This window comes from Tursiops truncatus, chromosome 12, assembly GCF_011762595.2.
Source record: "Tursiops truncatus isolate mTurTru1 chromosome 12, mTurTru1.mat.Y, whole genome shotgun sequence".
Classification (NCBI taxonomy): Eukaryota; Metazoa; Chordata; class Mammalia; order Artiodactyla; family Delphinidae; genus Tursiops; species Tursiops truncatus.
In genome coordinates, this window is record NC_047045.1 from 37,601,160 (window position 1) to 37,626,887 (window position 25,728).

The following is a 25,728-nucleotide window of genomic DNA, read 5'->3' on the forward strand; positions in this document are numbered from 1 at the left end:
TCCCTCCCTGTTGGTTGTTTGCCCTGAGGTGACCCAACACTGGAGCCTACCCAGCCAGGCTCTTTGGTGGGGCTAATGGCGGACTCTGGGAGGGCTCACGCCAAGGGGTACTTCCCAGAACTGCTGCTGCTGGTGTCCTTGTCCCTTGGTGAGCCACAGCTGCCCCCTGCCTCTGCAGGAGACCCTTCAACACTACCAGGTAGGTCTGGTTTAGTCTCCTATGGGGTCACTGCTCCTTCTTCTGGGTCCCGATGTGCACACTACTTTGTGTGTGCCCTCCAAGAGTGGAGTCTCTGTTTCCCCCAGTCCTGCCAAAGTCCTGCAATCAAATCCTGCTAGCCTCCAAAGTCTGATTTTCTAGGAATTCCTCCTCCCTTTTCCAGACCCCCTGGTTTGGAAGCCTGATGTGGGGCTCAGAACCTTCACTCCAGTGGGTGGACTTCTGTGGTATAAGTGTTCTCCAGCCAGTTTGTGAGTCACCCACCCAGCAGTTATGGGATTTGATTTTATTGTGATTGCGCCCCTCCTACCGTCTCATTGTGGCTTCTCCTTTGTCTTTGGAGTATCTTTTTTGGTGAGTTCCGGTGTCTTCCTGTTGATGATTGTTCAGCAGTTAGTTGTGATTCTGGTGTTTTTGCAAGAGGGAGTGCGAGCACGTCCTTCTACTTCACCATCTTGAACCAATCTCCTGCGTTGGGTCGAACCAATCTCCTGCGTTGGGTCTTTGTTGCTGCATGCAGGCTTTCTCTGGTTGCGGGGGGTGGGGGCTACTCTTCCTTGCCGTGTGCGGGCTTCTCATTGCGATGGTTTGTCTTGTTGCGGAGCATGGGCTCTAGGTGCACAGGCTTCAGTAATTGCAGCACATGGGCTCAGTAGTTGTGGTGTGTGGGCTTCGGTAATTGTGGCTCGTGGGCTCAGTAGTTGTGGCTCGCGGGCTCTAGAGCGCAGGCTCAGTAGTTGTGGTGCACGGGCCTAGCTGGTCTGCCACATGTGGGATCGTCCCGGACCAGGGATCAAACCTGTGTCCCCTGAATTGACAGGAGGATTCTTAACCACTGAGCCACCAGGGAAGTCCCAGCCACTGACTTTTTGAAGAATTTAGATTAGCTGCTTAGAGAATGTGCTACATTCTGGATTTTCTGAGTGTTTCCTCATGATATCATTTAACTCGTTCTTCTGTCACCTGAATTTTCTGTATAGAGGTGGTTGAGTCTGCAGGTATGATCAGATGCAGATTGAAGAGTTTTGACAAGGTTGCTACTTCCTGTAGATAGTGGTGTATATTCATGCTGTATCACAACTTGTGGTACATGCCAGCCTGCTTCTCATTAATGATCCCAAGTTTGATTGCTTGGTTAAATTGGTGCTTCCCACATCTCCCCATTGTAAAGGCACATTTCCCCGCTTGAGATTCAGAGCTCACCCTCCTCTGAATAACCTCAAAGTTGGCACGTTCATACTTAATCTTTTGAGTACCCCGCTGGTTTCTGTACGTAGCCAACATTCATGTGCAGCCATGTCTGGAGAATAAGACTGAGGATCCAGCCGGAAATACTGTTTCTTTGTTTGTTTGAGAACAGTGTTTGTTTAAGATAAGACCAGTTTTTCTTGTCTGACTCAAAGGGTATTTCTGAAAGAGTAATTATGCAAATGTTTTTAATGAATGGATGGCCATTGTTATTAGTTCAACAATATTCATTTGTATGTATACTTCTGTTATTTTTTTAAAAAGTTCTTTATAGTCATGCTGTTTATTCATAATGTAAGCAAAAGCTCATTATCTGAGTACATGGGAAAATAAAAGAATACCTTTAGAAAATGAAATAACACTGCCTGAAGGTAGTTTCCTCCTCTCTTGAGCGCCTCGTGAATAATGTATCTTGTTGGAATAGAATTTAGGGGAAAAGGATCACACTCTGTATATGAGTTTTTAAATTCCAGAGTCCACCGAACATTCATAAATGTCTGTTTGAGTTACCCAGGAGGCCCTTAGCACTCACTCACTGAGGAGGAACCCTCAGAACAGCAGTCTTTTCAAGTGTGGCAGTTTATATGTTCAGTTTTTTGAGAAATTACCCTTTACCCCAAATTACCTTTCTTCTATGAATGTTATTGTGACTAAACCATGTGCTTTAAGGAAAGTGAGATATTTAGTATCAGATGAATACATACCCTCGGACCTCAAACTATAGAAGGAAAGACTGAATGAAAGGGTACTTCAGTAAGCATCATGTCGGAATCTCAGAATCACTGGTTTATGAGCTGTCCATTGTGTTTATGAAATATTCACCCTATTTACTTGTGAAGAGTCAGACTTCAAGGCCCTTGGCTAGTTTGCCAGATACCACAGTGTATGACAAGTTGCCATTATTTAGCTAGGGCATCAGTGTGCGGCGCGCGTGTGAGAGCGTTGAGCTCCAATGAAGACATAATGCATCCTTAACTGTCGTGCTTTAAACAAAAGGAGGTTTAGAGGGCCCCACCCTTAGCCTCTGCTTTCTTGTGGTTTAGGGATATTGCAGTGATATTTAAAAGATGTCTCTTTTTTCCCTTAATTTTTTACTGAAGTATATATAACATTTGTATTAAAAGATACACAACAAATCATACATGTGTAAACTGAGTGAATTTGCAAAATGTAGCCACCATTCAGATCAAGAAATAGTGCACAACCAGTGTCTTAGAAGCTCCCCCTCATTCCTGCCTTCTCCTGGTTGTCCTTGTAGCTATTATCCTGACTTCTAACCCTGTGGATTAGTTTTGATCCCGCACCCATACACCACACACAGCCTCTCAGCATTCGTGTGTGTGTGTGTGTGTGTGTGTGTGTGTGTGTGTGTGTGTGTGTGTGTGTGTGTGTGTGTGTGTGTGTGTGTGTGTTGACAGGTCTTCAGTGGGATTTTGATTATAAAACTCTGTATAACTAGTCGAACGAAGTTGCTGATTCATCCAGGGGAATCTTTAACAAAAACCATCACCAAAAATATGCCCTTGGGCCAAAATTGTGAACAAGAGAAAAACAAAGAGGGGAGAATCAGAACCATTTTGCTGGTAAAAGATTGCCTTTACAGCCATCCTCTTCTTGGTTCGGTATTCCGGGAAACATGGTCACGTTACCCCAACTAGGATGCTTTAGCAAGACTAATAAAGAATTGTCGGGTGTGAGTGATCACTGAGAATTCCTTATTTGTTTACGAAGAGGAGGGTGAGGCTTCTGATTTTCTGACTGCAGCAGACGTGACAGCTGACAAGTCTGATAGAAGGGTGTGCTACTGAAAAGCCATAAAAATCACGTCCAAGAGCTCAACAAGCTTTGGGCCTGGGAACAAGCAGCCTTAGACTTTCAAAAGCCCCACAGACGTCACTGTGCATTGAGTCATACTCACGGCGATGATCTTGAGTCATTGTGAAATTACGTTCAGTGCACTCTCTGGAAAGAGAAGCATTGCTGTCAAAGGATGGTTGGGAGCTTGGCTTTGGGGTCAGCTAGAATCAGCCCTGCATTTGGTACTTGTAGCTGTGTGACCCTGGGCAATTTACTTAGCCTCATCTGTAAAATGGGGACAATAGTATTTTTTCCCAATAGCATTGTTGTGAGGATTACATAGAATTCTGAGTGGCATTCCTTGTAAGCTCTTTTGCTAGATGTTACTAATTTTTGATTGTGAAAAATTATTAGGTGGAACATCCTATTCTTTGGTTACAAATGGGATGTAACCTTTTAAAACATTTGAGATCTCCTGGGTAGAGCCTCTCTAAACACATATAGTGCAAAAGATAACTACTTTCATTACTTGGAAGTAATAGAGACATTTACACTTTGAAGCAATTCATAGTAGAAAGTAAAATAAGTGGACAAAGACAGCCAAGCCAGGGAGACTAGTAAAAGCTCAAGAAGAGGCGCATATAATGGCCTGTTCCTCCTTGAGTTTAATGTTGCTCTGTTACCTAAGTGTCACCGTACATCGTCCAGATCCACATCCTCTCCTGCTCTGTTCCTCTCTCATTAGTGGGGTGCTGTGTCCCACTGACAGAAATGATGAATTGTCTCTGTTTCTTCCTTCCTTGGTACTTATTTAGATGGCTGATTTACGAAGAGCCTGGATTTCAGGGTGTCCCTTTTATCCTGGAACCTGGTGAATACCCTGACTTATCCTTCTGGGATACAGAGGAGGCGTATATTGGATCCATGCGGCCTCTGAAAATGGTAAAGATGGAATCCAACGATGTGTTCTTAGAATCAGTAATTCTTTGCTTAACTTTGGTAATTCATGGGATGTGACTTTAAAGCAATAAAGCAGACTTTTTAAAAACAAATATGTAGAAGATGGGACCTATTGCTAGATAGAAATAATAGAAAGGTTAACTTGCTAGATGCTACAGATGAAAAAATGTGGATAAGCCGATGACCTTGGCCTTCAAGGTGTTCTCGGCCTTGCAGAGCCACTGATGTGTGTGCAGAGCTCGGCCCAGAGCAGAAGTGAGAAAGTGAAGAATTAAACCTTTGGGGAAGAACAGGAGGACGGGCAGATAAAGTCCAACTTGTAGGTGTTAGAAAAGAGAAGGGGGATAATTAGGAGAGCTTCACGATAATTCAAGAGGGTCTTATAAACCAAGCAGGGTTAATTTAGGTGAAGGTTTCAGAGTACACTGCATGATCCAGGGCGGAGCTGGGCAAGGACGGGGCTTGCTGCGGACCAGCCAGTTGTAGTGACAGGAGGCCAGGCGGGTGGCAGCTTTGGGGGCCCTGGAGCTGGATGTCGGAATGAGTGTTGTTCTCCAAAGCTTTTGCCTTAGAAAGGGCCTGTGCTTCCTTCCCTGTATTTTGCCTTGTTCTTTGTCTGTTTCATCTGCAAGACTCTAAGCCTTGGGAGGATCCAGTCTGCAGCTCAACCCATGTTGAGCTGCATTGTAGTAGGTGCTCACTAAAAACCTACCGCATGAGTGAGGCTCCTGTTAAACCGTGTTCTTGAAATTCCGCTTCGTGATTGTCTTCTGAGGCAGTTTGAGACAAATTAGAAAGGCAGGAAGATAATTTTTTTATCTTAATTTTACCCCTCCTGCCAAAGCTTGTAGTGTATTTACCTAGATGTCTGCTGGTCTTCATGCAAATAGTGTTGGGCTTTTTTCTAAAGTTAAATCCATTTTCAAAGAACAAAGTTTTGTTAGTTTTATGAATGTATGAAAGAATCACCTCAGGTTTTGAAGCCAGGTTTTTTTTATACATCTTTATTGGAGTATAATTGCTTCACAATGTTGTTAGTTTCTGCCATACAACAGAATGAATCAGCTGTATGCACACACATATCCCCATATCCCCTCCCTCTTGAGCCTCCCTCCCACCCTCCCTATCCCTCCGCTGTAGGTGGTCACAAAGCACCGAGCTGATCTCCCCGTGCTATGCGGCTGCTTCCCACCAGCCATCCATTTTACATTTGGTAGTGTATATATATGTCAGTGCTACTCTCTAAGTTGGTCCCAGCTTACCCTTCCCCCCTGTGTCCTCAAGTCCATTCTCAATGTCTGCATCTTTATTCCTGCCCTACCACTAGGTTCATCAGTACCATTTTTCTAGATTCCATATATATGCATTAGCATACGGTATTTGTTTTTCTCTTTCTGACTTACTTCACTCTGTATGACAGACTCTAGGTCCATCCACCTCACTACAAACAACTCAGTTTCGTTCCTTTTTATGGCTGAGTAATACTCCATTTTACATATGTGCCACGTCCTCTTTATCCATTTGTCTGTCAACGGACATTTAGGTTGTTTCCATGTCCTGGCTCTTGTAAATAGTGCTGCAGTGAACATTTGTGGTACATGTATCTTTTTTGTTTTTTTTTTACGTAAGTAAATTTTATTTTTTTTGTACAGCAGGTTCTTATTAGTTATCTATTTTATACAAATTAGCGTATATATGTCAAGCCCAATCTCCCAGTTCACCCCACCGCCACCACCACATACTACATGTATCTTCTGAGGTATGGTTTTCTCAGGGTACATGCCCGGTAGTGGGTTGGTGGCAGTTTTTAATGGTAAGCAGCAGAACTGTGAAGTTCACAGCATTCCGAAAGGATTACTTTTGAAAAGCGTACTTACTTGGCTGTGTGAGCCCTGGTTTGTTGATAAAATCAGCCACATTCCTTTATAATTACAGTTCATTTGCTGTATTTGAGTGTCTTTGGCTGTACTTTTTTTTAAGGCTTTTAAACATAGAGGTGAAAACTATCCTTCTTTCCCACTGCTGATTTTAACTTTTACCCTACTTAATATTTGTATGAGATACCTCTTCTGTGGTTGATTTTTAGTGAGATTTTTGATTAAAAAAACCATTTTTATTATAAAAATAGAGCAACCCCCATAGACCCATCCTTCTGGCTGCTTTAAATTTATCTAACAGTTTACCTGGTTATTTCAAAAGTCCTTCAGATCATATTGTGAACTTGAGGGAACTTCAACAGTTTTGTAAGCCAGCGGTTGCAAAATCAAATGCCTCCGGGGCCAGGCAGCAAATAGGCGTGAGTAGGCTGGCAGGGAGTTGAACTGCGGAAGAGGTGGAGACAGGCAAACCGCAGCCTGTATCCTGGCTGGAGGGTGAGCCCAATTAATAAGCGCAGATGGTGAAGGTTGCTGCCTGTGAGAATTTGGGTCCAGAGATGTCAGATTTTAGGACTCCTTTTTAAGGTAAGTGAGAAATACGCATTTTTTTTTGAGAAGTTTATTGAGTTAAAACAAACAAACAAAAAAAACCCTAACACTCATTTGGTTAAAAAGCACAGCTACTGTACAGATTCAGCTTATAGACCGCCTCTGTGAGACTCTGCTTTAAGTCTTCCTATATCTTCCCTGCGTTTTTGGTAATTTTAGAACTGTCTCAGCATTGATTAAACAAACAGGAATGTGGTTGCTCTGCAGTTCCATGGCTTACCGCAGACTGCTGTGGGTAATAGAAAATGGTAACGTATCAGTGACAAACGGCTTTTCTTATTATGTTATTTTTCTTTTCAGGGTGGCCGTAAAGTTGAATTCCCTATAGATCCAAAGGTAATCTATGTATTTTAAAAATTTTATTCCCGTTCCATCTCCACGAAGGTAATACTTGTGTGATTTTACATATCAGCTTCCATAAAACATAATTGCAGCCAAAGGAAGTTGTCCAACTTACACGGCATCCTTCAGGCTGGAAGGTGATGCTGACGGCACCAGTTGTCACTAACAGTATGCATAGCTGTGGCTCAAAGCGTTCGCTGTTGTATTAAGTTTGTAGTTTGTGGTTGTATTTACTAACTGCAGGACCTGTTGCTACTTGCCAGTTAGCAAGGAAAAACCTCACTTCTCAAGACAAGTTCTCCCTATTCCCGAATGCTCTTTCTGTTAGTTCTACTTGACACATCTATGACACATAGTTTGATCTATAGTTTGTTTCATTTTTAAAGCAACTTAGAATACTTTGGTTCCTTTAGTTTGGCCTGAGCAAAATTCTAAATATCAGTTATAGACATTGAACAAAAACCAATTATGCATAAACTGTCTTTTGAACCTTGACTTCAGGCTACACCACAGCAGAAAAAAATTTCTGATTTTTAAAATTACATTTCATGGGGCTTCCCTGGTGGCACAGTGGTTAAGAATCCGCCTGCCAAGGCAGGGGACACGGGTTCGAGCCCTGGTCCGGGAAGATCCCACGTGCCGCGGAGCAACTAAGCCCGTGCGCCACAACTACTGAGCCTGCATGCCGCAACTACTGAAGCCCGTGCACCTAGGGCCCATGCTCCACAACAAGAGAAGCCACCGCAATGAGAAGCCTGCACACCACAACAAAGAGTAGCCCCTGCTTGCTGCAACTCAAGAAAGCCTGCGCACAGCCAATGAAGACCTAATGCAGCCAAAAATGAATAAATTTATTAAAAAATTACAAGATACTGTTATTTAATTAATTTAAAAAATATTAGAACTTTTTTTTTTTTTTTTTTTTTTTTTTTTTTGCAGTATGTGGGCCTCTCACTGTTGTGGCCTCTCCCGTTGCGGAGCACAGGCTCCGGACGCGCAGGCTCAGCAGCCATGGCTCATGGGCCCAGCCGCTCTGCGGCATGTGGGATCTTCCTGGACCGGGGCACGAACCCATGTCCCCTGCATCGGCAGGCGGACTCTCAACCACTGCGCCACCAGGGAAGCCCTAAAAAATATTAGAACATTTTAATTTGTGTTCCAGGACTTAGTGATATTAAGTGACTAATTTAATGTTTGGCTATTGAGATATTTAACTTTCGACAAATTACTAGCATATCTCATTTATGTTATAGGTAGTTATTTATGAGAAGCCTTTCTTTGAAGGAAAATGTATGGAACTAGAAAAAGAGGTGTGTAATTTTATCATGGAAGGAGGTGAAACAACTGGAAATGAACCTTTGCCCCTTACATCAGTGGGATCTATGAAAGTTCTAAGAGGCATGTAAGTAGACAGGAGTGACCTGTAAGGATTTCTTTTTATTCCCTTTAATAAAGTAAAAATACATGTTCTCTCTCTCCCAAAGATAGCATTCCAGATTGTATGGTAGAGTGAATTTCAAACATGTTTTCTTCAGCTGGTTGTGACCTGGATCTGACAGCAGTTTGATGGGCTGTTCTGGGGTCAGTCAGCTGAGCAAGGCTGATAAAGTGGCCCATCCAGATTGATCAAATCTACAGTCTTGTTTATTAATATTATGCTCCAAACTATTGAACTGTTAGTTTGCTTTCTATTTTTTAGGATCATATTTTGCACTTTATAGATCTTAACGTATTTCCTTTAGAATTGTACACTGAAAATGGCGTGTAAATAGCCCAAAATCTACAATGTTTTAATTACTATTGGAAGAAAGTTCATTCAGTTTTATTTGCTGAAGTTCTTTTGAGTCAGTTCTTAGACACACATGTACGCATGCACGCTTACCCCACCATACCCCTTCTCGGAACGTTGGTGTGTGCATCTTAGGTTGATTTCTTGGGGCCATTCTGTTAGTCTCTTCAATGCTAGGGAAGCATTCCAATAGTCATAATGCATGAGTCCATGTCTAGCTTTATAGCTATTTATATTTGTCAATGAAACTGATACTTTAACACTACTGAAAATTTCTACTCCTTCATGTTCTTTTGTTGTAGCTGGGTTGCTTATGAGAAGCCTGGCTTTACTGGTCATCAGTATTTGCTTGAAGAAGGAGAATATAAGGACTGGAATGACTGGGGAGGCTACAGTGGAGAACTTCAGTCTTTACGACCTGTATTAGGTGTAAGTCAAAGAAAAGCTAATGGCTAATACTAGGGCGTTTTGGGATAATAAACGGCTAGCCTTTGAATTTTGAATTTTTTTTTTCTCAATAGGATTTTTCAAATGCTCACATGATAATGTACAATGAAAAAAACTTTGGATCCAAAGGTTCCAGTATTGATGTATTAGGAATTGTTGCTGATTTAAAGGAGACTGGATACGGAGTGAAGACACAGTCTGTTAATGTACTGAGTGGAGTGTAAGTGCAATAACCCAATTGGGATTTTAAATATGGGTTTCGCTTTGGTTTGTGTTAAAGTAATGGAGTCTCTGACCCAGAGTAGCACTCAATAAGTACATATCTCAAAAACTAAAACATGAAGTCAGCCATTTAATACTTACTGCCACTATATTTTAATAGCTGCTTTTTAAAATCTTTCTCATATAGTATTTTTTATGTGTAATATAACATTGGAGCAGGCTTTTGAGTTTCATGATAGAAATCTGCAGATCCACTTCCCTTGTCATTCTTCATGGAAAGGACTCATGAATTTCTTATGATGGGAAACAAATAATAATAGTGATCTAACATTAGAAACCTGAGGTTGAGACAAAGTCCCATTTGATTTTCCTGTGGTCCTACAACTGCTCCATTATATTTCCTCACTTTCATGTATAATGTACAGCAGAGTTAATTATATTAATCATATTCTAGATTATATCCCCAGTATTTATCTTATAACTGGAAGTTTGTACCTTTTGACCCCCTTCCTCCAACTCCCCCTCCCCCCCCGACTCCCACCTCTGGTAACCACAAATTTGATCTCCTTTTCTATGAGTTTGTTTGTTTTTTAAGCATAATTGGACTTTCAACAGCATGTTAGTTTGTGGTATACAGCATAGTGATTCAGTATTTCTATGCATTTCAAATGATCACCATGATAAGTCTAGTTACCTTCTGTCACCACACAAAGATATAACATAATTATTGATAATATTCCTCATGCTGTACCTTTCACTCCCGTGACTCATTTATTTTGTAACTGGAAGTTTGTACCTCTTAATTTCCCTCACCTACTTTACTAAGCCTCCCACACCCCTCCACTCTGGCAACCACCTGTTCTCTGTATCTGTGACTGTTTCCTGTTTTGTTATGTTTGTTCGTTTTGTTTTTTAGATTCCACATATAGATGAAATCATATGGTGTTTGTCTTTGTCTGACTTATTTCACTTAGCATAATACTCTCTAGGTCCACCCATGTTGTCACAAATGGCAAAATTTCATTCTTTTTCATGGCTAATATAATTTTTATATATATATATATATATATATATATATATAGACACAGACCACATCTAGCTATCCATGTAGATAAATAGGTTGCTTCCATATCTTGGCTATTGTCAATAATGCTGCAGTGAACATAGAGGTGCACATATCCTTTTGAATTAGTATTTTTGTTTTGGTGGGTTTTTTTGTTTTTTTAATGGTACGCGGGCCTCTCACTGCTGTGGCCTCTCCCGTTGCGGAGCACAGGCTCTGGACGCGCGGGCTCAGAGGCCATGCCTCACAGGCCCAGCCGCTCTGCGGCATGTGGGATCTTCCCGGACCGGGGCACGAACCCGTGTCCCCTGCATCGGCAGGCGGACTCTCAACCACTGCGCCACCAGGGAAGCCCTTGGTGGTTTTTTTTTTTCTGGAAAAATACCCAGAAGTGAAATTGCTGGATTGTATAGTAGTTCTATTTTTAACGTTTTGAGGAACCTCCATACTGTTTTCCACAGTGTCTGCACCAATTTACATTCTCACCCAGTTCACAAGGATTACCTTTTCTCTACATCCTCACCAACAATTGTTGTTTGTTGCCTTCTTGATAATAACCATTCTGACAGGTGTGAGGCAATATCTCATTGTGGTTTTGATTTGCGTTTTCCCGATGATTAATTATATTGAGCATCTTTTCATGTGCCTCTTGGCCATACTAGGTCTTTTTTGGAAAAATGTCTCTTTAGGTCCTCTGCCCATTTTGTAATTGGGTTGCTTGCTTTTTTGATGTTGGGTTGTATGAGTCCTTTGTATATGTGGGATATTAACCCCTTACCAGATACATTGTTTGCAAATATCTTTTCCCATTCAGTAGGCAGCCTTTTCTTTGGTTGATAGTTTTCTTTGTTGTGGCAATAGCTTTGTAGTTTGATGTGGTCCCTTTTGTTTGTTTTTGTTCTTATTTCCCTTGCCTGAGGAGTCACATCCAAAAAAATACTGCTAAGGCTGATGTCAAAGAGCCTACTGCCTGTGTTTTCTTCTAGGAGTTTTATGGTTTCAGGTCTTCCGTGTAAGTCTTTAATGCATTTTGGGTTTATTTTTTTATATGGTGTGAGAAAGTAGTCCAATTTGATTCTTTTGCATGTAGCTGTTGAGTTTTCCCAAAATGATTTATTGAAGAATCTGTCTTCCCCTTTGTATATTCTTGCCTCCTCTGTGGTAGATTAATTGACCATGTAGGTGGGTTCATTTCTGGGCTCTATGTTATTTTAATATAAAAATAATTGTTTCAGTGTACCTGGAATTAGCAGTTGAATGTTTTACTAATGCTAAAGTAAGTTTTTATTGAAAGATGATTAGTCAAGACTCTTTGGGACACAAGTGACTGCAGGTCAGTCTAAACTGGCATAAATGATAAAAATGCAATATATTGACGTGCATAAATGATAAAAATGCAATATATTGACGTGCATAACTGAAAAGTCCTGGGAGAGATTTTGCTTGCGTCACGGCAAACGCAGATTCAGACACTGTCATTAGGACTTGGTCTCTCTCTGTCTCTTGACCACGCTTTTGCTATGCTGGCTACACTTTAGGCAGGTACTTTTGTTGCCGAGGTGAAGCTCCTACTGCTCGCCATACAACAGGCCAATAAATCGAGAGACGAGGTTTTGGGACAAGGAATAGCAACTTTATTTGAAAAGCCAGGAGACTGAGAAGGTGGCAGACTAGTGTCCAAAAGAGCCATCTTGCTGGGGTTTGGATGCTAGTTTCTTTTTTTTTTTTTTTTGCAGTACGTGGGCCTCTCACTGTTGTGGCTTCTCCCGCTGCGGAGCGCAGGCTCAGCGGCCATGGCTCACGGGCCCAGCTGCTCCGTGTCATGTGGGATCTTCCCAGACCGGGGCACGAACCCACGTCCCCTGCATCGTCAGGCGGTCTCTCAACCACTGCGCCACCAGGGAAACCCTGGATGCTAGTTTCTTTTATAGAACAAACAGGGGGAGGTGAGGAGGTAAAGTTAAAAAGGTGATACATTGTTGCAAATACTTGGTTCTGGTTCATCCTCCCCAGAGGATGTGCTAATTTCTTCTTTCCTGCAGCCAGGTTTGTGGAGATGTTTCCTGTGAACTCAAACAAGAGTATTTTAGCTTAACACTTGGGCATGGGAGGCAGGGTTCCCAGAGGTGGGCTATTTTGTTGACTTTAAGCTATGGCAACATCCCTTTAGGGATTAACTTGTAGCAAAAGCAATAAGGTTAAAGTAAAGAAAAGGATCCAGTATGGAGTCAGATTTGTTCTTCCCTGTTCCGCTTTCTATCTGGGACCTGTGGTGGGAGCATCTTGCTTTTGTTCTCAAATCTCACTGCTTCTAGGGGAAAGCTTCTCTTTCCCACAGAAGTTCCAGGTTTGACTTTGATTCTGTATGCTTAAGTCATGTGCACCTGTCTGAATCAATTGCTGTAGCCAAGGAGATGGCTGTGCCTGTGTTACATGCCCAGCCCTGCAGCTGAGATATAGGGTCAGCCCCATGGGGAGTACTAGTGTATATAGGGCTGAGGAGTTCCCCAGGCACATCAGAAAGAGTGGGTACAGATACTGGATTGGCAAAAGCAGATGTCTGTTAAAGTGAGTTATACAGTTATTTTTATGGTCCAGGCTGATGTCAGTTATAATTTGTTATAAGTGAGAGTATTCTTAAATGGTCATATGAAATCATTTGACACCGATTCTGTTAAAAATGTTTGGTGTTAGGCTCTTATGCTATGAGTAACATAGACTATGCGTCATTCTAACCTCAACTCTACTGTATTTCAAGGGGCTTCCCACAATAGCCCTGGATATTTGAGATGTGTCTACAATGTAATATGCTTTTAGTGTTAGTCACGATCACTAAATTCTTGTGTTGGTTTAGAGGGAAAATACAATAACCAACTCAATGTGGGGAAACAGTTGCACATTTTCATACTCACCAGGTGTGTTGGTTTCATTAGTCAGAGCCCAGTCATGCACCCTAGCAGAGGAAGCAAAAGGATGCTGGGTGGAATTCCCTTAGGGCATTTATGTAGATTATGCTCTTAGCACCTGTAGAATTATTGTGCCTGGAGCCAGTCTCTCTTTTTAATCCAACCCTTACTTAAAATCCCTTTCCTTTATAAAATGTTGCTTTTATATGTTTCTATTTTTAGTTATTTCTAGTTACATTTCCTGGCTTAGGCTTTTTTTGGGGGGGGGGGTTGTAGCAGTTGAGTTTTGTTGTTGGGAGGAAGTTGAAAGGAGGCATGCATGTGTGCGCGCACACACACACAACTTCCTTTTAAATTCTGTGGTTATAGAAGCGCTTCTGTACTTACCAGGGCCAGCTGCTTCCTCATATTTCATTCAGTCCATCGTTTGCTAAATATTTATTGAGGTCTGTTATGTGCAAAGCATTGTATTACATCCTCAAAGAAGTTACAGTATTTATATGAAACCTAATTATTGCTACAAAATACAGAAAGATTAAGTGCTTTGGGGATCCACGGCAGAGAGAGATTAATTTCCAGTTTGGACACAGGGAAGACTTTGGAGGAGGTAGCATTGGAGTTCAGCCCTGCAGGATGGGAAGGTTGAGATGCGCCACTATCACATGCGTAATAAATTCCCTGGGTGGTGAACTCAGTATTAGCTCTGAAACTGAGAACAGCCTTCAGGAAGCATCCTTGCAAATCCAGCAAATGAGGTTTTAGGAACCGCATTTTGTTTCTTGTTGAAACATCAAAAGAGTTGCCTTTACACATCCCTCCTAATCATTTTCTAGTTCTGTGCTGTCTTCTTGTTCAAATAGTGGAAACTGGACTAATTTTTTTAAAACTCAGAGCAAAATGAAATATTTGTAGAGTCCAGATTTTTTTTTAAAGTGTTGGTTTTGAGTTTTTTCCTTTTCCCTCCACAGAAGGGCAGGTTTGCCCTGCTGCCCTTAAATTCTGAGCAGTGACCCCAGGAGGCTAAGACCCGTTTGTCCTTATACTTGGCAATCTTATAGACAGAGGAGTGTTGATTCACATGTACGGAATATGCTTAAACAAGGACAGGAAGGAGTTTTTTTCTTAAGAGTTTCAGGTGTAAGTTGTAAGTAGACTCTAGATCATAGATATACCAGAGAATCTCAGAAATGAATTTTGGATTGGGGGCTGCATCTTGGAAGGAAAACAACACTATTGTCAATTCAAGTGACATTTTAATAAATGGTTTTCCTTTTTCAACTTCAGTGGGTTAGATAGGCATACTTGGGTGTTGGGTATTTTCTTACAGGTCATTTATTTTGTTTTATAGGGAAATACAGTACTCACAGTTGTGCTTTTTTTTAAAAAAGCACTGGCTAAAGTGTCATCCAAGGTTTGCTCAGTTGTCACCTTCTCTCCTGCATATTCAGACTTTCCCTCCTCACTGGCTGTTTTCCCTCCAAACCTTAAAATCAAATAATCAAGCAAAAAGGACTTTACCCTCTCTGTTTCCCTCTAACTTGCTATAGACCCAGAGCCTTGCCAAGACTACTTTTCTGTAATATGTCTTATCCTCTTTAATTTTTTTTGTTTTTAGGTCTTGGCTTTTGTAAAGTAGATGTACTTGCTCTGCAGAAATTCCTCCCCACATAGCAGTGTTCTGGGCCCCCGCTTTCTTTTCTCTTCATGACTCGTGATAAGCCAAAGGCTGTGTGAACAGAGGCCACACACAGAGGCACCTGTGAGCTGTACAGCCTCCCACCCTGTCAACACTGGGATCTTGGTCAATGCCCTTACTTAAAAATGAAAATACGGACTTTGACAAAGGTTGAATGACCTCTTTAAAGTTATCTGAAAGTTAATGTCATGACCACACCTAGAACCAGGCCTCCTAATTCCTCACTTCACAATGTTGAAGAATAGGATTTTAAAGTTGCTAATGAGGTTCTGAAGTGGGAAAGCGGCATTTTCTGAAATAGACTGTGATTAGTGCTTCTAGCAGTTTCTCCATTCAGCTGGCCAGAAATGAGTCCCCAGATACTAGCTGCCGTAGCTCATCATCACTTGAGATTTTTACAGTGTTCTTCTTTTTTTTTTTTTTTTTTACAGTGTTCTTCTTGATGGCTGCTCGTTTCCAAGTAATAACTGCACTTGAGTTTTTAAGTCAAACCCTTTAGATAGTAAAATTGTAATCTGTTGTAATTGTGAAGCATGTGGGCTGTTTTAGGTATGGCTTAATGGAATGGTAAATGAAAAAACTACAAGGGTAGGTGGCAGTTCGGGTCACAAGGTGAAGAGACCTGGTGAGCCTCAGGAGACTTGGTCAAGGGTTCATTCATCCCTGGCCACTAACTGACAGGTCACTTCCCATTCAGAACAAACACCAACAAATAATACCACGTGATGCTCCGTACCCATCTCTGAACTTTTGAGGGCAAGGATTTTGTCTTTTTTTTTCATCTTGCATTCCTAGTGCCAGTCTAGTTCCCAGCACATGGTAAACGGCCAATCAGTTTGTTGAATGAATAAAGGAATTACTTTTTCTGTCTTTAGGTTTTCTTTTCAGTAAAATGTGAAAACCAGTACCTCCCTGTTACCGAGTCCAAGTGCGTACTGCTCGCCGCACAACAGGCTAGTAAATCGAGAGACAAGGTGTTAGGGCAAGGAATAGTGACTTTATTTAGAAAGCCAGCAGACGGAGAAGATAGTGGGCTAGTGGCCCAAAGAACCATCCTCCCCGACTTAGCATTCAGGCTTCTTTTATACTAAAAGGCGAGGGGCTGTGGTAGGTTGTTGCCAACTTCTTGGTGCTGGAATCCTTTGCTCTTGCAGCTGTCCACGTAGGTTTGGTCACAGTGTTCCTAGAAACCTCCACAAGACAGTTGTTATTTTCTGTTCTGCAACTTGATTTATCTCTATGTGAATGGAAAAGTTTTACACTAAAGCTTTAAAGGTCAGAGCCTTGAGAATGGACCATCATGTGTATTTCAGGCAATAGGCAGCATTCCTTTACAAAGGTGCAGAGCCAGCATGACTAAGCACAGGCAACAGAGCACAAAGGTTAGAGCTAAAGGGCTAGATCTAATAGAAGTCAGGTTTATTATTTGTTATTCTGTGTTACATCCCTAAAAGATTAAACGTGATAATAGATGTGAATGCATTTTGGAAAGTTCTGAGCATATATATGGGCATAAAGGTATTATTTCTTTAAGCTGTGAGAGGATCAATATAGGGCTATGAATTAACTGAGGAGAAAACAGTATCTCCTGAATATAACAGAATTGAAAAACTCTTGTCCCTTCAAAGACTTTATCTTTGTATAAGAAATAGCGTCAGTAATTTGTTGATTTTCCTCTCTGAGTGTGGATCATTTAAAAGATAAATATGAAAACATTCCAAAAGAGATTCATTCTTAGTATTCTCAAGAGTTTGTTCAATTTTGCTTATTACGTAGTTGTGTCATGTTGGAAATCCTGATTGAAACAAAATTTTCATTATTTAGCTGTTTTATTATCTTTTTTTTTAAGCATTTTTTTATGTCAGCTTTTTTTTTCCAGTGTGGTTTGTTGTGTAATAGAGACATAGCTTCCTGTAGTATCTTTCTGGAAAAATACTTTAACATTGATAACAGAAAGACTTGTTTATTAAAAGAACTTTTACAGCTACTTCTTTAAAGTCCAAATTGTTTCCTTAGAATAGAATTAGAAAGAAATATAGAGAAATGGGCTTATTGGAGTTTTCTCAGGGAATAAGATTTGATAAGCGAGAACACCAAAAGGTTCATGTAAAGATACTCTTTCACTTGCCACTTTGATTTATCCTACAGACAAATCTATCTGCTCCTATAAGATTAATGGAGAACCAGAAAAATTATTCAGATTACTTATTAGTAAAACAAATGAAAGTTGCTATACAATGTATATTTATCCAAATGGGTGTGATAGTTTTTTTTCTTTTTTTTTTTTAATTTTTAAAAATTTATTTATTTATTTATGGCTGTGTTGGGGCTTCGTTTCTGTGCGAGGGCTTTCTCTAGTTGTGGCAAGCTGGGGCCACTCTTCACTGCCGTGCGCGGACCTCTCACTATCGCCGCCTCTCTTGTTCTCTGTGGAGCACAGGCTCCAGACGCGCAGGCTCAGTAGTTGTGGCTCACGGGCCCAGTTGCTCCGCGGCATGTGGGATCTTCCCAGACCAGGGCTCGAACCCGTGTCCCCTGCATTGGCAGGCAGATAGATTCTCAACCACTGCGCCACCAGGGAAGCCCTGGGTGTGATAGTTTTATTGTGAATGTAAACTATGAACTATAACAAGTCAGTGTTTTTTGTCTCTTTAGATGGGTAGCCTATGAAAATCCTGACTTCACAGGAGAACAGTATATACTGGATAAAGGCTTTTATACCAGCTTTGAGGACTGGGGAGGCAAAAATTGTAAGATCTCTTCTGTTCAACCCATATGTTTGGTAAGGAGTTACATTTTTCTCTGAGAATATTTAACTGAATTTTGGATTCCCTTAACGTGTGCTTCTGGTTCATGTAATACTTAACTATAGAAACTATCCTGAGACTATTTTTAATGGTAATTGTCAATGACCCACAGAACAATTTGCAAGATGTCTGCCCCACTCACTTCCTTTTCTCTTCTCTCTAAAAATTCTTAGGATTCTTTCACCAGACCAGGGAGACAAAATCAGGTAACTTAACAAACATTCTATCATTCATAATTAGAAACCTTCTGTTAAAAAGCTGAATTTATGTGTAAAACATCATACATTTGGGAACATATTGTTAGTTTTACCCATTTTTGTGCCTGAAAGCATAACTATATTTTAAAATTAATTTAAGTTTACAGTAAGGCTTAATTGATAGCACTGACCCATATCTAAATATTTCTTATAAAATGTTCTTATGTAAAGTTAAATTTTTATATCATTACAGTGGATCAGAGTTTTACATTAATACACTAGGATTAGTATTTCAAACAACAGCGTAGAGTTATTGTGGAAAACAGTAAAATGAATTTTCGTATTTGCTGTGTCTGCATTAGGCTTTTTATATAGTGTCTTTTATATGGTGTCTCACTTAAGCCTTTTGAATGCTGACTCTCTGTATCAACTGAAGTGTTAAATTTGTTAAAGACTTTTTAATGGAAGTGTTCAGAGAGCCATAATTACAGAGGCACGAACACCACTGTAGCCTCCTTTATTGGCATACAAAAGAGTCTAATAAGTCAGCAGGTAGCTTCCATTGAGAGGGAGGAAAACTGCACTACATGTTTCCAAAATACAGTTTCTTGTAAATGTTAGAACTGTGAACAATTACTTTTGGCCACAGTAAAGCTTTAAAATGCCTGGCAGCTTGTTACAAGAGGGTGTTCTGTAGAAAGCTGCCTCTATTGTTGGACTATCCTTTGATGTCTCTGAATGAAATTAAACAATCACGAATGGTGCAGCCAAAGTATTTCTAATTGATCATTAATGTAGAAGTAAAAAATTAAAGGTTTTATAAAATTCATGCCAGTTTACAGTAACAAAAGTTAGCAGGTCATGTTTGGTTATCATTTCAGAGGCTGAATGAGTTAATGTGTTTAGGAAAAGAATTTTATGTATTTCCGTTTACTTTTTCAAAGATTCACTTGTTTTCGGAACCACAGTTTCAAGGTCGCAGTCAGTGTTTTGAAGAAACAACAAGTCAAATTGATGAGTCATTTTCTGCCAAGTCTTGCAGAGTTTTAGGAGGCAGGTAAGCAAAACAGTGGACTGGCAGAGCCCAACCTGTGGGGGAAAACAGGATTCACATATCAGCAAGTAAATACACTTGTAGGAGCCTGGTACCTTATGAGACCACCACATAGTACAAGACCGTGTGAGTACTGAAGTGGACTTCAGAGCACTGAGTGCTGGGCGGCAGAGGACATGGACATCAGTGTGGGTGGGAGAAGTTGAAGATCACCACCTCGTTGTGCAGTGGGACTCAGACCAGGTTCTCTGCTCTCTAGGCCTCTCCCGTCATCTGTAAAGGGACTTTAGATCATCTCTAAGGACCTCCCAAGATAGATTTTTTTTTACAGATGGGTAGGAGTAGGGCAGGCATTCTGCATGATAGGCAAGTGCATGGTTGGGGTGGAGATGCTGATGAGGGGCACACCACCCTCTCTAGCTGGGAGGGCTTTGTACAGGGGGGAGGGGAAGTGAGTTTGGACAGGGAGGGTGGGCTCAGGTGATGACTCTTCTGAGCATATGAATTTGGATGGATGCCAAAGGAAAACAAGATGGGCAAGGCGAGGAGCTCAAAGTCAGGGAAACGGATCAGGAAACCCTTGGAGCAATCTGTGCAAAAGGTGATGAATTAAGTTGAATAATAATAAGTAGTAGTAGCAGTAGTAGTAGTAGTAATGCCTTTAATCATATAGTTCTTCATGGTCTAAACAGCACCATCATGCCATTTGGCAATGCAAAGTGGAAAGAGCACCGGCTTTGCATTCAAATGCGTAGATTTATATGAAGCTTCACTGTTGATTAGCACATACCTGCACCTCTGTCCTAGTTTCTCTTTGTCCCATATGCTGCTTCATTTATTACTACCAGGCATGTACTTTTTTGTTATTCATTTATTGTCTGTCTCAGCTCACTAGGGTATAAACTTCAAGATAACAGGGATTTTGTCTTGTTATATCCCCAGCAATGGAAAAATACCTGACACACAGTTATTCCTCAATAAGTATGTGTTGGGTTAAACAAAAACAAAACAAAAAGACCCCCACCTCCTCTAGGGAAGCATGGTAAATCACCATTTTGTCAATAATGCTGAGTGCTAGAGAGACTAAGTGACTTGTCTAAGTCACTGTGGTATCTTGACTCCTGGCCCAGTGCAGAGGTGTTGGAAATGAGGATAAAGGGGTGAGGGAGAAATCTGGGGAGGAAGCAGTAGACCCAGGTGACTGACTAGCTCTGAAGGTTGAAGGAGTGTTCAGAAAAGACTCGAAGACTCAAGGGCTTGACAGAACCACCTTGGCTGGGAGAATGGTGGCACCATGAGAGGTGCAAGGAATGCTGGTAGGTGGAGAGGTGAAAGCATTAATCATTTCATGGAGAAAAATGTTGTATTTCCCAAATGACTTATGAATATTAGGTTGCCACAAGATGAAATGCAGTAAACATATCCAGACATTTTTGCAGAGAGAACACTGTTAGCCATAAGCATTGTTTATTGTATGGCAGCTACCTCTAAATTCAGACTCCTTGACTAGGAAGACTCAAATTACACTTTATACGTGTGTGTGTGGTTTTCCCTCTATAGCTGGGTTGCATATGACGGAGAAAATTTCTCGGGTAATCAGTACGTGTTGGAGGAAGGCCACTATCCTTCGCTGTCTGCAATGGGATGTCTGCCTGAAGCAACTTTCAAGTCTGTTCGTTTTATAGATGTCGTAAGTATCTCAGGGTGAATATAGCGTTACAGAGGTGTATGGTCACACAGCTGACAGACAGAGCAAGGGAACCAGCAGGCAGGCTTACTCAGGACAAAGTTGGAGGCAGAAAAAATAGTTTCGTGGACAACTTCCTACCCTGGTCTCTTTCCAGATCTTTAAAACGTAAACTGTTTGCTGTTTTCTCAGACTTCAGGGGCAGTGTTGGGCCAGTCATGGTGCACAGTGCACAATCATGGGCTAGTTCAAGGCCCTTCCGTCTTGTTTTTTTCCGTTTCACACCTGAGCCCTATTTCTGTTTTTCAAGATTTATTTATTTATTATTAATTAATTAATTAATTTATTTATGGCTGCATCGGGTCTTAGTTGCAGGATCTTTGTTGAGGCATGCGGGATCTTTTGTTGTGGTGTGCAGGCTCCAGGGCGCATGGGCTCTGTAGTTTGCGGCACTCGGGCTCTCTCATCGAGGCGCCCGAGCTCAGTAGTTTCAGGGCGCTGGCTTAGCTGCCCTGCGCCATGTGGGATCTTAGTTCCCCGACCAGGGATTGAACCCGTGTCCCCTGCATTGTAAGGCAGATTCTTTACCACTGGACCACCAGGGAAGTCCCCCTGAGCCCTATTTCTATACCTCTACCTTTAGAGGTACCCATTCTAATGTGTTTGGAGTACAGCTTGGATATTCCTATAAAATACATGTTTTTAAAAATATGTATACAGCCTTTTAATTTATATACAGTATTATGCTGTAGTTCTCATCATGTTATAAAAACTCTCCTTACTTGAAATTTTTTGGGAGCCATCCGTTATGCTGTGTGTACATCTAGTTATTGATTCTAATGGGTGCCCATGATGTAATATGTATTTACAATATGGAATCATTAACTAGATGTACATACAGCATAATGGATTACCCTGGGATCTTTTGGGGATACGTATTAAAAAGTGGATTGGGACTTCCCTGGTGGCACAGTGGTTAAGAATCTGCCTGCCAGTGCAGGGGACACGGGTTCGAGCCCTGGTCCGGGAAGATCCCACATGCCGCAGAGCAACTAAGCCCGTGCGCCACAACTACTAAGCCTGCGCTCTAGAGCCCGCGCGCCTAGAGCCTGTGCTCTGCAACAAGAGAAGACACCGCGATGAGAAACACGCCCACCACAATGAAGAGGGGCCCCCGCTTGCCGCAACTAGAGAAAGCCTGTGGGCAGCAACGAAGACCCAGTGCAGCCAAAAACAAAGAGTGGATTTACTGGATCTCACGTGCGTGAATATGCAACCTTCAGTAAGTACTGCCGAATTCCACCACTTTACACTGTTGCTGGCAGTGCATGTGGATTCGTTTTCAGCATCATGGCCATTATTGAGTATTCTCTGACATTCTAACTTTTGTCAGTTTGAAAGAATGGGGTAGAAGTTGTGTTAGTTTGCATTTCACTGTTGGTGAGATCTCATATACGTACTAGTCATTTAGGTTTTCTGTTCAGTGAATTGCCTATTTATATCCTTTGCCCAGCTCTTTAGTTTCCCGTCATTGTTGTTATTGATTTGCAGAAATTCCTTATAGTTTTTAAATCTATTCCTCTGTTGTTTTAGAGATTTGCAATGAAATGACTTTTCTCAGTTTCTCATGTATGTGCCAATCCAGATTATAGTGCTCCTTTTTGACCAGAGATCTTTAATTTTAATACAGACAAAGCAATATTCGATAGAACAATACTGCAAGATAATGTTCAGATGTTAAAGTCTGGGTGTATCTGACAGTTTGGGAAGTATTTGTTAGTTTTTGGTAGCTGATATCTCATAAAAAGCTTTAAACATACGTAGTTGGTGATTTTAGCTTTAAAGGTAGAAGGAACATATGTGAGCTGGCTTTTTCTCATCCCCTCCTGCCCGTTCAAATAACGAAAATGTTGACCTTCCTTGAGATGTGAAAATAGTAGCAGTGAAACATAAAATGATGTGGTAAGATTCATTAGCTTACAAATAATAAAATATCTAAAAATTTGATATTTAACCTGCTTAGAATTCTAAAAGCAACCTACAAGTATTTAAAAAAAACAAACCCACTTTAGATTTAAAGCTTTCAAATGCCTCCCTTCAAGCAGAACTTAGCATATATGCTCACATCACTTTTGACATTTACAGATGATGTTCTTTTAAGTTTTGATTACGATGAAATGAATATTTTACCCATATTAAGAACGTATATTTTAATTGTGACTTAGTACTTCAAAATCGTTTGGTTGTTGTCGCTAGATTAGAGTGCTTGGAACGTTTTAGCATGCCAGCTCAGAAAAGTGCAGTGAACGTGCAAAGTAGTGATACTACCACAGTTTCTGTCATTTCCTTCTTGTATGGTTTATATAACCTAATTTCTAGACCATATAGAACACGTCTACACACTGATCTGCTCTGTTTATTGGTCAAGATCTTTCTACACATCAGAGCACATCCACATAAATGAAGCAGTAAGGTGTCACACCGTTGCCACAAAACTTTAAGCAAGTTAGGGAATTTTTCATGTATCATTTATGATTTTAGGATTATTATCATCAGAGCTTAGTCTAGGGTCATAAGGGTCTGTAATCTGAAAAACAAGCATAAGCTGCCAACATCTCATTTTTCTGAAAATCAGTGGACTTGAACTTGGGGCTTCCATCCTATTTTTTCTCTCCTAACAATTATTCCTACAGGAAAGTTTGGGGATACACAGAATCATTGTCTTATTGACAGTTAAAAACAACAACAAAAAGACATCTGAAAATGCATACAAGGGGAAGCTTCCTTTATTAGGCAGATTACCACTAGACCCCCAAAGATCACCACAGCCCCCGCCCCTCGCCATTTATGTCTTTGACTTTCCAGCCCCTTCTTATCTCAATAGAAAACAGAAAAGTTGAAAATAAAGTCCATTAGAATTGATATTCCAGGCATATATACCTGTTCCTTTATGCCTGGGATATGTTCCCCATTTTATAATACTTTACATTTACCTGCCTTTCTATGTAAGGGAAAAACTTTCTGCCCTCCATCCTTCCTTGCTTTAGCTTTGGAGTATATAACCACCCAGACGTTGCTGGAAAAGGGAGTTTATGAGCAGGCCAAGTCCAGCCAGATCTTCTGCTTTGTCCTTGTAACAAGGTGATTTTCATGTTAAGTTCGAATTACTATCAAGGATGAGTAACAGAACATTATTTTTGTTCCTAAACAGGAATTGTCTGAACCAACAATTATTCTTTTTGAAAGAGAAGACTTCAAAGGAAAAAAGATTGAATTTAGTACAGAAATAGTTAATCTCCAATCCCTAGGATTCAACACGCGCATACGCTCTGTTCAGGTGATTGGTGGCATGTAAGTGAGTTCCTACTTGTTTATTCAATAAAATAGATTTTAAAAATTAAGTTTGATCATATTTCTCTTCTCTGTTACCTTAACCAAATTGACATATAACCCCTTTTTTTCTGTAAGGGTTAATATTTATGTTCCCTCACAGTATACTTTTCCTATTGGGAAGAGCCATGTGTGGGACATCATCTCTTCATCCAGATTTTTAGTTTACTTAAGATAAGGACTCTCAAAGTTCCTAGGCGAACGCTTTGCAATAAATTGAGCACTTCCTTAGCAAGTAGGAAAGAGAACTGATTTTGCTTATCCTTTTGAAAGACCAAGTCCTTTGATTTTGGAGTAAGGGTTGGGATTTTCCTTCGGCTAGGAGTGACTAGCAGATGTTATAGGCAAAATGACTTAATGTCAACATGGGAACATTTTTCTCAACTTTGAATAATTTTGAAATTAAGATGTAAAAATGAATAAGGACTATCAATGTAATGTGTTTTTACAAAAGTATTTTTCTTTCACTCACCGAAACAGCAGGTGTAGTTTGAAGGCATCAAATGGTGGAGAGGACTATAGCTATTTAAAGAACAAATTCGGATTATTAGGGTGATTGATAGAATTTTATGCATGACTTTTTTTCCCCAACAGGTTTAAACTAATATTTTGTTTTTATGATAAAATGACTACGATGATAACATTTTAGAGTTGCAGGGTTAAAAACAGAGAACCTTGATGTAATACATCAACCAGAGAGAAAGATTGCTGTGTTGCTTGCATGCTGGTCTGCGCTGGAACCCAGACTTCAGGTGTGGGTACCAGCATCTCTGTGTGGAAGAGACCTGAGTATCTTTAGTAGTTCTCTGGATTGAGGAAGATTACTCTCATTTTAAATAAAACTTAGTTATCTATTTTTATCTAACCCTTATATAGCACCCTGTGTAAGAACTTTACAAGTATTAACCATTTAAATAAAGGTCTATTATTACAACTGAAGATGTTTTATGTAAAGTTCACAGGAAGTACTGGGCTGTCCTGCTAAAAGACTATCTCTATTGAAGAAAAAACTTACCTATTTCTCTTCAAGAGTGGAACTTTTGGGCATAAATACTCATGTACCATGAATTTGCTATTTGTCAAGACATGGGTGCTGTAGCTGTTTTTGATAATAAGGTAGTTTCCTTTTTTTATCCTCCAACATATATTTAAAGTATAAAAAGCTCGGTCTAGGTACTTCCCTGGTGGCGCAGTGGTTAAGAATCCGCCTGCCAATGCAGGGGACATGGGTTCGATCCCTGGTCCAGGAAGATCCCACGTGCCATGGAGCAACTAAGCCTGTGTGCCACAACTACTGAGCCTGCGCTCTAGAGCCCATGAGCCACAACTGCTGAAGCCCGCATGCTGCAACAAGAGAGGCCACCACAATAAGAAGTCTGTGCACCGCAATGAAGAGTAGCCCCCACTCACCGCAACT

General features: G+C 40.8%; 2 protein-coding genes across 3 annotated transcripts in view; one reads left to right on the forward strand and one right to left on the reverse strand.

The window, feature by feature from the left end:
• Positions 1-25,728, forward strand: part of CRYBG1 (crystallin beta-gamma domain containing 1) — a 206,664-nt gene that overhangs the window by 172,504 nt on the left and 8,432 nt on the right. For both annotated transcript variants that reach the window (XM_019929506.3, XM_019929507.3), the window contains 10 exons: positions 4,081-4,207; positions 7,012-7,047; positions 8,307-8,455; positions 9,145-9,271; positions 9,364-9,509; positions 17,832-17,958; positions 18,157-18,189; positions 19,125-19,237; positions 20,795-20,924; positions 24,133-24,272. In XM_019929506.3, coding sequence (XP_019785065.2) covers positions 4,081-4,207; positions 7,012-7,047; positions 8,307-8,455; positions 9,145-9,271; positions 9,364-9,509; positions 17,832-17,958; positions 18,157-18,189; positions 19,125-19,237; positions 20,795-20,924; positions 24,133-24,272 — 1,128 coding nt within the window. The remainder of the gene's footprint in view (positions 1-4,080; positions 4,208-7,011; positions 7,048-8,306; positions 8,456-9,144; positions 9,272-9,363; positions 9,510-17,831; positions 17,959-18,156; positions 18,190-19,124; positions 19,238-20,794; positions 20,925-24,132; positions 24,273-25,728) is intronic.
• The window catches only part of RTN4IP1 (reticulon 4 interacting protein 1), a 126,598-nt gene continuing 119,845 nt past the window's right edge, over positions 18,976-25,728 (reverse strand). The window contains exons 9-10 of the mRNA XM_033867591.2: positions 24,784-24,833; positions 18,976-19,269 (exon numbers count right to left, since the gene is read on the reverse strand). Coding sequence (XP_033723482.1) covers positions 24,828-24,833 — 6 coding nt within the window. The 3' untranslated portion in view covers positions 18,976-19,269; positions 24,784-24,827. The remainder of the gene's footprint in view (positions 19,270-24,783; positions 24,834-25,728) is intronic.